This window comes from Lampetra fluviatilis, chromosome 19 (genome assembly GCF_964198595.1).
Source record: "Lampetra fluviatilis chromosome 19, kcLamFluv1.1, whole genome shotgun sequence".
In the NCBI taxonomy this organism is placed as follows: Eukaryota; Metazoa; Chordata; class Hyperoartia; order Petromyzontiformes; family Petromyzontidae; genus Lampetra; species Lampetra fluviatilis.
Genome location: NC_136293.1, coordinates 10,167,690 through 10,179,782, shown reverse-complemented (window position 1 = coordinate 10,179,782; position 12,093 = coordinate 10,167,690). Strand labels below are relative to the sequence as shown.

The 12,093-nt window shown below is 45.3% G+C and overlaps 1 protein-coding gene across 1 annotated transcript in view; it reads left to right on the top strand.

Annotated features, from left to right (window-relative positions):
• Positions 1–12,093, top strand: part of LOC144937650 (transforming growth factor-beta-induced protein ig-h3-like) — a 47,034-nt gene that overhangs the window by 16,114 nt on the left and 18,827 nt on the right. Inside the window, exons 8-12 of the mRNA XM_078865032.1 lie at positions 1,891–2,103; positions 3,453–3,590; positions 5,931–6,079; positions 9,297–9,433; positions 10,845–10,975. Of these exons, the coding sequence (XP_078721158.1) occupies positions 1,891–2,103; positions 3,453–3,590; positions 5,931–6,079; positions 9,297–9,433; positions 10,845–10,975 (768 nt within the window). The remainder of the gene's footprint in view (positions 1–1,890; positions 2,104–3,452; positions 3,591–5,930; positions 6,080–9,296; positions 9,434–10,844; positions 10,976–12,093) is intronic.

Genomic DNA, 12,093 nt, shown 5'->3' with positions numbered 1-12,093 from the left:
TCTAAGCTTTCCTAATTAATATTGTTTCTACTCTTTGGTTTTTTAGGTAAAGTCACGTAGGTAAAATAATAAAAAAAATAAAAAATGAAAACAACTAAATTAAATCACGACGTTTCGGGCACAACACAAGCGTCCGTCTTCAGGTGGGGACAACGTAGCGAAAGCACAACCACTTAAGCGTCGTGATTTAATTGAGTTGTTTTAATTATTTATTTATTATATTTTTTACCTACGTGACTTTACCGAAAAAACCAAAGAGTATGGATTCTTGCATTCACGAAAACTTCAAATCTATAATCAATATTATTTTAACGGGTTTAGTTTGCAGGCCCTTGTCAATGCACGTCTGGGTGAAAAACTCTCCACGCCATTTTGGCCGTGATGGTTTTTTGACCATACTTCACCACGCTGGTCAATGCAGGCTGGTGAAGAGGGTGGCCAGCAAGGGCGGAGTTTGCGGGGGGGGGCACGGGGGAGTCAAGGCCCCCCCCCCCACCCCCAATAGAGAAGTCAAACTCCCAACTATAGTGACCAGGACAGGTTCAGATATCGCTGGCCACCGATGTTAGCCATGCCTGAGAATCGAACTCATGACGAGGGTGCCATTGCTCCACTCCAAAGGTGATGGACGCCATTGTTAAAATGCCAAGAACCGCCATTTAGTCTCAGATATCGTTAGGACAAGCGTTGTTAGCGATCACCTGTTCAGGATGGCAACGATAAACACGCTTTCTGTGTCGCGGTGGGCGTCAAAAGTTCCCGTGACATTGTTCGAAAACCAGAGAGAGTAGTCACTGCAAATTTGCCAGATTTGAAAAATGACCAGCAGATCACCTCAGCGGCTAACAACCACACGGCAACATTGCCCTCCCCCCTAGCTGCAGACGAAACCCGTCCGTGACAATGACGCATTCGTGATCGCCGAACGCGATGAAAAGAACGCGAATACCAACTGTGCAAAATTATTATCGTCAATTATTAAGTCTCACTTCTGGATGGCATCTGAGGAGCGCTTGACGTTATAACTGTAAGTTGCGACGAATAATCCAATCAATGTGGCATGATGAGTTAAATACAATCAGAATGGTAACCTCCTGTGTGTAAGTGTACATTGTCGGGAAGCCACTTGAGTGATGCACTTTTAGATCGAAAACTAATTTCTTTAGAACAGATTCTTTTTGTGTTTAGTTTGTCCCCCCCCCATTAGCACGGTTGGCTACGTACGGTGCAAAAAAAGTTCAGCGTACACACACGCAATGGGCAGCGATTGGCGGCTGTACGATTAGCAGATCGCACTTCGCCACATTAAATAAGTATAACCCGTAAAAACAAAGTTTTTCACAATAAATCCTTTATATGCGTGGCGGCTAGAGTCCCTCTCGTCCTCTGGCTTGAGATGGCTGCCACCTATGGGTCAGATGATTGCATTGCACCATTAAGCAATTGGTAATTAAATATAATATTTTTGTCCTAATAAGTGTAAAATTTTGGAAAAAAAATTTCACGAACATTAATTGTCTCGCACAACGAGTCTGTGTGCAAAATGTCAGCTCGATTGGATCACGGGAAGTGGGTTAAAAAACGACCGAAAGATTTGCACGGTCCTAAGCAAGCAAGCGAACTTAATATAAAGGATTTTAAAAAAGGCCGACTCGTTCATTCTCCGTTCGTGAACAGCCGTGCCTGCCGTGCCTGCGCTGTTCTTCGAACACACAGTGTCTCCTAAACCATCGAGCAACGTGAGCTTCTCTCGTACCGTGCACAGCCAAACGTGCACATCGAACGACAGCGAGCCGGACGCAACAATAAGTGCAGCGCTCTGCTCGCCTCTCGAACAATGCGTTCACGCGTCTCACCCCCCCTCCCAACACCCCGCATCCACGTGCACAGCCCTGCTCAACAACCACATGGTGGACAGCCTCCAGTGCTCCGAGGCCGTGCTGAGCAACGCAAATCTCGAGAGTTTGGAGGGGACGCCTCTGACGGTCGGCTGCGACGGCGACAAGCTGACGCTCAACGGCAAGGCCATCGTCACCAAGAAGGATGTGCTCGCACGCAACGGCGTGGTGCACCTCATCGACGATGTTCTCGTGCCCAACTCAGGTTCGTGGAAATTTAATCCTCCCACTTCCCCCCCCCCCGTTTTGAGCGCTCGGCAAATCGGGTGACTCTTTGCTTCAGAAGTTTTTTTTTTTGGGGAGGGGGGTCCGTTAAGTTTTGTTGTTCTTACCCCCCTTCCCTCTCCCCCCGGCGGTGGCTGGCTACGTACGGTGAGAAAGAAGTGCAATATACATATGCAGTGTTTTCTTGGTTCTTTCGGTAAAGTCACGTAGAAGGGAAAAAATAATTTTATTATGTTGTATTTTTTTATTTCCCTTCTGCGTGACTTTAGCGAAAGAACCAAGAAGATGAGTCACGAAAGCTTTACATCGAAATTCATATGCAGTGTGTCAATGTTTAGAAGAGAGTCGCTCTGAGGCAACACGTATTTTTATTGACAAATAATCCCTAACACAAAGGGGGCAAGGGCCCCTTACACCCCATACTCCTCCCACTGGCGATTCTAGCCCTTCTTGAGTGAAGCTTGTTGGTCTTCACTGGTATGTAAGCTGGAACCGAACCTTGCCAGGGGTATGGCTCTGCCCGTGGGCTCTTCTCTTCAGGAGGCTCTTGATTTTCGGGTGGATGACGATTGCCTGGACCGTTCAGAGGTCCGGCTTTTATACAAGTCCTTTGGCTACCGTTCCATCGCCGGTCTTATCCATCGGCCATCATCATCCCCTCTTCGTGATTCGAAGCAATTTTTTTTCTGAAATTAGGAAGCCACTGGAGCTATGCACTTTTAAATCTCGATTGAAAAATCATTTCTTTAGAAGCTGCTCTTTGCCTGTAGTTTGTTGTCCTTCCCCCGCACCTCCGATTAGCGCGGTTGGCTACGTACGGTGCGAAAGAAGTTCAACATACATACAGCACATGCATGTGTTTGGACCAAGCTCACTTAGTTTTCAGTAAGTTAGCCCACTGAAAAAAAAACCCCCATCAATAATAATCCATCAAGCCTCTGACAATGTGCATGTTAATACAATTGTTAACAGTTAGGTAAAATAAGTTCATTCAAACGCTTAACAAAGGCGGCCAAAGTGAAATCACCGACTGCAGCGCTGTTTCGCGACAAAATCCATCTTACTTAATATCGCGTTGCAACGCCACACTAAAAGTGCCCCGTAAGAAAATAAATGCACGCGGCATGTTTTGCTTACGGTAGTCAGATTACTTTCGCACTTTGCCCCCTCGCGCTCAGAGGCAACAAAATATATATGTATTTTTTTACGACCGCGAGATTAATTGCAAATTTTTTTGTTTAGTTTAGTTCACATATATATTGCTCACTGCACATGTGCGTGGGTTTGACACACCTTGCCACCCCCCCCCTCTACCGCCATCCCCCACAGCCAAGTCTGTGTTTGAGCTGGCCGATTCGGCCGGCGTCACGAGCTTCATCGACATGTTCGCCGAGGCTGGCCTCAAGGGCTCCCTGAAGCCGGGAGAGGCGTACACCCTCCTCGCTCCGAAGAACGAGGCCTTCACCGGTACGCGTGCCCGCGTTGGGCCCCCCCCCCCTTCCTCCTCCTCCTCCTGCTCCTGCCTGTGCAGGCATTGGCAAGCACCACGGGCAAAACAAAAGGAAAATCTCAACACATTCGTCGACGGCCCTGCCCTAAGATGAAACATGTATAATCGATGACCTTTCGGAAAATTGGCTCGTACATACTCATTGTTATTTTATGCGCTTTGCAGAAGAGTCATTGCCTGAAACGTCGCCAATGATGTGTTTCCTTTTAAGGACACGCAGAGTATTTGCGACAAATTTGTTGAGTTATTTTTTATTTTGCAACACTTTGTTTTCATCATCAACATCACCGCTGTTAAGGGTGGTTGCTGTGGTGTAATGGTTAGAACATGTGTACTTGCAACACAGATGTCACCGGTTCGATTCCATCTCCTGGCACGGCATGTGCAACAAGTTTATTAATAATTCTTCCCCCACCCCACCCCCTCCACCTCTGTCCACCCAGCAGTATGAGTACACCACAGTAACACCACAGTTTTACCACGGTTAGTCATTCGGCAGGGTAAAGTGCGGGTATTCCAACCTCTCCCAAGACGTCTGGCCAGCATTGTCAAGTAGGCCAAACAATTCTCCAAAGGGACTCTCTAAAGATCCATGTAATGGAGGCACTTTGGACAGCAGTAGCATGAGCAAGTTATTGCAAGGCTGTGCCTTTGTCTATCATCATTATTTATATCGTATTTATATATGTTGAACTTCTTTCGCACCGTACGTAGCCAACCGTGATATTCAGAGGTGCGGGGGAAGGACAACAAACTAACCACAATAAGCAGTTCTAAAGACATGAGTTTTCGATGTCGATTTAAAAAGGGACATTCCGTGATCAGGGACATAGCGTGATTGACATTGCCCTGGTGCAAGGAATCAAATGGGGGTCCCATATAGATGTCATCCCTTCTGTAGCCCAGAACCCAGGCCCCTATACCCTATGAGACTTGGTGCAGTTGCACCGCTTACACACTCGACAGCTATGCCATTGACTTATACTGAGCGGCACACGATTAAGAACTTGATCTGACAACCGGTTTTGGTGAGCGATTATAATAACCGATTACTATACATTTGCATATGGACAAATTAGATCAAGCGATACATAACTGGTTGTAATAATAGAAATACGAAAAACTATAGAGCCAAGAACAGTTGCTCTCAATTTCAAGCAGAGCCATCTGCAATGCCGTGGTCTACAGAATCTTGGTGAAAATGTGAAACAAAAAGACTTGAGACTAAACTGTTTGACCTTAGACAATGCAATGACCCTGTAACTGCTGTGTTGTTCACATTATACATAGATGGAGGAGCCACATTGGCTCTCGTGTATATTTATTCAATGTTTCCATGGGCTGCGTTTTGGCTGCTCGTTTTTAATTTGCTGTTGTCCGCTGCACGATGCTGATTATCAGTGATGCAGAGAGAATAAACACCATCTGGAGGGGCCATAATAAAACATGTACTGTTGTAAATCCAAATAAATAAAAATACATAATATAATGTGGAGCCCTTTTGTAAATGCAACGCTGGATGAAGGGACCTCCCATACTGTGTGAGTCATTGGGGTTGTTTGACCAGAATCAGCATATTTATTTCTACTGGAAGAATCCGATGAGTTATAAAGCTCTTTTTCACAGATGACCAGTAGGGGCACGTTACAACAACAAACAGTACAATAGTAGTGCAAAGTACAGGAGAGGCAGGCAAATCACCCAAAAATATACAAACATAAAACTAAACTATCCCCATCCTACCAGGCAAAGCCCACTGAGGTATGAACTTATTTTTCAGAAGCAACCTGGCCACAAATGATAGCTCACCGAAGTGGCTTACCGTGTGGAAATGTAAATGATAAGCGTGGGCTGGTGGAGGTGCGGTGGCCCAGAACTGCTTCCCATGTCACTCGCCACCAATGTTCGGCCATGGCCATGAATGTCATTCACATGCCGGGTTATCCTAAGCCCTCTACTCATCAGACAATGCAGAGAAGCATGGATAAAAGTAGTGATCATAAACTCTCGGCATGGTCGTCGTTGTTGTTGAGATCAAAACTAATGTTGCTCTATTGCAATTCGTAAACATTACAACTGATGATGAAAATTTGTTTTACACAATTCATTTTTGCGGATGTAATGACACACACACGTTGCATGTCGTTGACAAGATTTGATGTCACTGCCATTGCGGTTTGGCTCTTTATTCCACGTTGAGATCGAGCGTCGCCTTTCCAACGGTCGCCTTTCCTGCCGAGCGGCTGAACTGACGAGTTGTTTTTATTTGTTGTTTATTTTTTGTTGACCGCGTCAAGACACCACGATCTTCGAGCTGTCCGACGACATCGCGGAGCTGCTCAAGAACCACGTGATCAAGGGGCAGGTCTCGCTATACCAGCTCTACAACGGACAGGAGCTCGAGACCCTGGGCGGAAAGAAGATCCGCATCTTCATCTACAGAAAAGTTCGGGGATCACACTGCACACCACCGCACCACCGCACCCCCACCCGCCAGCTTCATTTTTGCTGGAGTTGTCCGAGGCTGAGTTACAGAAAATATTTGCCAGCCCCCTCCCCCGCTACTGCCAGGGGTGTGTGAGTGGGGAGTGGCTCATGAGTGGGAGGAGCCTCGATAATTTTCCATGAGAATTGAATCCCTGAACAGCATGCTGACCCACAAGAGGCGCGTGAACATTCGACCCCGGACGAAATTGACCTTTAAGCGCTTGTCCATCAATAATATACACGACATTTTTGTTTGTTTGTTTGTTCCAACAGCGTCACGTTGCAATTGTTTACAATTGCGATGATGATTGCTTGTGTTGCAGTCGAAACGTCGTGAGAATTTTTATTTTTTATATTTATATTATTATTTCCCTTCTACGTGACTTTACCGAAAGAACCAAGAATACGTAAACATCGTGAAGATGAGACTAGCTTCGGTAGGCGCTTTATTGTCCATAGCCCCACCAATGTAGCTGTCCACGCAGGAAAGTGACCGTCTGCACGGGGGCTAATCCTTGCTCCGCTTTTTGTTCTTGAGTTGAAAGTGGACTTCTGTACAAGCATTCGAACATCTTTCAGCGCATCAATCGTGGGTATGGCGATCATAACAACAGGTATCTTTCAATAAGACAATAGCAGTAGTAGTATTATTATTATTAAAGCACTGTAATTCAATTCTCCATCAACAGATGTCCCTAGCAAACAATCATAACTCGTCAATCACTCCATTAAATAACCTTTGCCTGCTCGCCAGGTCAGGCCACTCGCTCTCCAAAACAAACTTCAGAATCAAAATATGTATTTAGACTGGAGGAGGAATCCGATGAGCTATGAAGCTCTATTTCACAGATGTCCAGTAACTTGCATTTGACAAAGAGGAACTGTGAGTGTGTGTCCAATGCTCAGATTTCTACGACATTGCTCATATATTTACTAAAATTGAATTATTGGACGAACAATTTTCCATAAACTAACAGTATTATAAGTAGTGAAAAGGTGACACGAACATGTATAATGAATAAATAGATTCATATGGATGTGTTTTTTTTTCCCTTTAGAAATACAAATTATTAATATTCTGCTGTGCATCAATTCCCAATTGTAACTGTGCTGAATGCAATTTTCCCCACCACATGTCTTCAATTCCTGACAATGTTTTGCAGTTCAAACTATCAAATGTCCCATCCATAAACATTACTCTTGAGCCATATTGGAATATACATCGCCACTTGGCACATGGTACAGCATTGCCACTTTAAAAAAACCAAACATTGTATCACGGCATTTGACAACATAAAATGTTCCTTTTGCAGTGTTTATTTTAATGAATACCCCGGTAAGGTGTATTCTGTATTTACGTCCCACTGAGAGCTTGTCGAATACAAGACAGAATGCAGAAGCAATGCTGAACATTAACACGAATGGGTCTTTCGTGTGTTTCATAAAAGTTCCTCGGGAAAAAATCCATCGGAATTTACGACGAGGATAAAAATCCACCTCCTTCAAACCTTTGTCAAATAGAGTAGAGGTTTTTTTTAGGTTAGACCGTGTAAATATGTAAATGTGTCGTTAAACCCGCCACCACCCGACACAACCAACTAGGAAGGTTTGTCACGTAAACAGAACGTGCCAATTCGTTACTAGTACAGTGTTGGAGAGTAAACCCACAACATTTACAATCTGAGTACGACGTTTTTCGTCAGTAATTACAACTAGCTTCATCAGGTGACAGCCAGATTTGTGGAGACATCATCTTGTTTCGTTACTTAAATAGAGGGGTAGATGTGATGGCATCACTTGTGAGCACTTCATGAGCAACGTGGGTGGTGGGGGGGATGAATGAATGTGGTGTGCTGTACTAGTAACGAATTGGCACGTTCTGTTTACGTGACCGGTTTTAACGACTCATTCATTTTTTTACGCGATCTACCCCAAAAAAACCTGGATTATGGATGATATCGTTCTTGAAAGCCTACGTGTGAAACTTTGTCAAATACTTCGTATATCTTAAGCATACTACGGTGTCGCAATACACGAGATGGTCTGCATTGTTAGTTTACCCCCCCCCCTCCCCACAATTAGGGTGCCACTCACAATGCAAATGGGAAAGTGAAAGTTTCAGTTTTCCTGGATCTCCCTCCTCCCAATTCGTTGCTTTAAGTGTCAAAGTCAACGGCTGACGATCTCATTCGAAGCTGTTCATATTCACAGTTTCGCTCGGTATCAACTCCACGTCTTCTGTGCGTCTATGCCTCGACTACGACTCGAAGCCTCGACTCTAAGCCTCGACTACGACTCACTGCCTCGACTATGACTCTATGCTTCAACTCCGTTGAGCAACCAGAAAGTGTTGAGCGATTGTCTTTAAACTCGCAGTGCCTCGGTTGAACGGGCAGCAAAATAAAACCAGCAGGCGTGACCTTAAAAACAATAAATTCTGAATGTTGAGTTGCATCCTAGGCCCTGTGGATGCAAAGTTATTGGTGGTCTTGGACACTTGTTGTGATCCTAAGCTCACGCATGCTACTGCCTACGTATGTATGGGGCCGTCCATAAATGACGTCACGCACCTGGGGGGGGGGGGGTCAGACATTTGTGACGATGTGTGACGAGGGGCGGGGGGGTGTTTGAAAAGTGTGACGTCACATCAAAATGCGCAACTTTAAATAAATATAGACAACACGTTCTACTTAATCAAATAGACTTTTTAATAAATGTTTTCTCCTACAACATCAGAGTGTAGCGCCACATTAAAAACGCACTACAATGACAATAGTTTAAAGCGATTTGAAGCATGTTTTATTTGGGGGGGGGGGCAGAGCTTTGTGACGTCATATTTAAGGGGGGGTCTGACATTTTGTGACGCCATGTGACGTGGGGGGGGGGGTCAAAAATCGTCCAAAATCGCGTGACGTCATTTATGGACGGCCCCTATGTCTACCTACGTATGTTGAGCTTCTTTCGCATCGTACGTAGCCAGCCGTGCTAATTGGAGGCACGGGTGAAGGACAAGGAGCTAAACGCAAAAAGCAGGGCAGCGCACTGCACAGTCTTGCTTCTTAATTCCGTCGGCACATCCGGGAAATGTTTGACACTCGTGTGAGGAATGATATTAAGCAGCAAAATGTTGATTGATGGCCATTTAACATCGTCACACTAACGGGGATTTCTTGCAGGCAATCTGCATCGAAAACTCTTGCGTCTCCAACATGGGCAAGGAGGGCCGACTGGGAATCTTACACGTGATCAACAAACTCATCCAGGTCCCCGAACGCTCGTTTCTCGAGATTCTGCAGGCAGATCGTCGCTTCAGGTGAGCGTGCCATCAGGCACGACTTCGTCTTTCCCTCAATATTATCCCGGGCCGTCGGTCGGACTGGTGTGGTTGCCACGTGCCGAGTAGAAGCCACAAGCCGCGAGCGGTGGCGAGATGTTAACTACCTCGCCCGGTGTACAGGAGGCGGTCGGTTCGATGCCGACCCTGATGCCTGCTGTAGATTTAGAGTTTGCATGTCCTCCCCGTGATCGTGTGGATTTTTCTCCAGGTCCTCCGGATTTTCCCTCCACATTTAGAATCAGCACGCGTTTAGAGTATTTGGCTGCTGTCAATTCCCACGTGATAAGCCACTTCGTTGAGCTATCGTTTGTGGCCAGGTCGCTTCTGAAAAAGAGCTACATAGCTCAGTGGACCTTACCTGGTAAAATGAAAAATAGTTCATAGTTTAATAGTATGATGGATGTGGCCTTCTGGGTGCGCAACTATTTTCCGGGTCGCCGATTTGGACAGACCCGGCAGAAATGAAGCCCCATGTGTGTGTGTGTGCGCGTGCGATCTATGATTTAATGATCGCGAAGAATGCCAAACTCGCTGAGCCACATGTACATCTTGATTAAAACAGTGAAGCGATTACGCTACTGGTTTACATTGGCCAAGGCGTGACATTTCACCCGGTGTCTAACACGAATCATAGAGCAATGCCACACCATGAAGCCATACTCAATTACCAGATTCCTTAATTCAACTAGTACAGAACCTCCCAAACCTTCGAGCTCCGCTCTTGAGAAAAGCAACGGTAGTAGCAGTCGCAGCGTGATGGTGGTGGTGGGAATGCCATATGCATTTTATCCGAATGTGCTGTCTCTGTTAATATATATGCTTTCTTTGTACAGCAGCTTGATACACGTAGGTATTTAGTTGCGAAATGTAATGAAAATTATTATTACTCAAGCTAAACCAATTATATTCTGTTATGCAAAGGGTCGATTTCCTAACACATTGACCTGTTGTATAATTCAATTACAAGGCGGTGTTTGTTATTCACAATGGTGGCACATATTTTTAGCCTCTGCTTATTGTAATAAGTAATTGAAATTACACGAACCCTGGGCAACAATAATTACGACCAACCATACGTTTGCAATAAAAACCAAAAAGAGGCCCAACCTCAACTTATTCTTACAACGGCACAAGCCCTCGACGCTGAGCCCCACGAACAAACGTGAACCTGCAGCCCGCAGTCCAGCGCCATCATTAATCCTGACTGATATTCTAATTAAAACCCCAATGGGAGAGCCGCTTGATCTCCAACCTCCCCGAGCTGTACAAAATATGCAGCTGCCGCACATTAACCCCCCGCTAAGTATTCCCAGACTGCGAGAGGCACACAAATGGCTTTCACGTGCGGCGCCCTTTGCTTTTATTTTGTGGCTTTCATCCCCCGCAGCACTCTGGTCGAGCTGATAAGGACCGCGGGGCTCACGGAAAAACTTCGAAGTGGCGGTCGCCTGACTCTCTTCGCTCCAACAAACGAGGCCTTTGCTGCTCTGCCGAAGGCCGAGCTGAACAGGCTAAAGGGTGCGTTTGCCTCGGGTGTGTCGTTCGATGCGACGGGCACCTTCTCTTTCAACACGAAGCACGTCGTTACGATTTACAACCTCTCTCTCTCTCTTCCTTGCTCAGCTTTAATGGCTTCAAGAACCTTACTCTTTGCCACCACGCTGTTATTCTCTTGTGTCGGTAATGATCGAAAGACGCCGCAAAGACTTCAGCTTGTTGCAATAAAAGGCAAAGGTGGAGACCTGCAATTTCTCCACTCGTGCCATTGCTGGCAGAAGAGTGTCTACTAGAGGCAGTTGTAGATCCCCCCTCCCCCCAGTCTAGAGCGTATTTTATTAGACTCGTTCATGCTGGCCAACACATCTTGTAAGAGGTGAGAGTACCCACATTTTAACCCATCACACATATCCCGCCGAATGACTGTGATGTACCCATTTAGACTGCTGGGTGGAGAGAGGCAGGATTTCGGACATTTGCAGCATTCTTTCAGCTGTCACGCCAGGAGATTGAACCGGCAGCCCCTGGATTGCAAGTCCAGTGTGCCACTCACCATTACACCACTGTGGCAGACTTCCCTAAACACGAATCAATGCAGAGTTTATATAACCCTAGATTTGAAGCTTTCGTGACTGCAAGGATTCATATTCTTAGGTTTTTTACGGTAAAGTCACGTATGTAAAAAATTTAAATTAATAAAAGTAAAATAAAATAAAAAATATAAATCACGACGTTTCGGAGGCAACACAAGCCTCCGTCTTCAGGTGGAACCGTCACAGCACGCTTGCTGTATCAAGTAAATGATAAATTCCAAGAGATACTACCCCGTATATATACTGGTTGAGGGGGGGGATGAGTCAGGACAGGCCCCCTTTTTATTATTATGGTAAGGTTGGTGCGGCTTGAGACTACGGCTAGTCTACATAACAAAGGACTGAGCCTTTTTTTATTTTACTTTTATTAATTTTAATTTTTTACCTACGTGACTTTACCGAAAAAACCTAAGAATATTTATATAACACATTTTTTTTTTGTTAAAGAACCATCCAGCCTTTGTTAATCATGCGTCTTGATGTGAGGTCACATTTAGATACCACACATTGAAAACTTTTATATTGTGTTGTTACATATTGTATTGT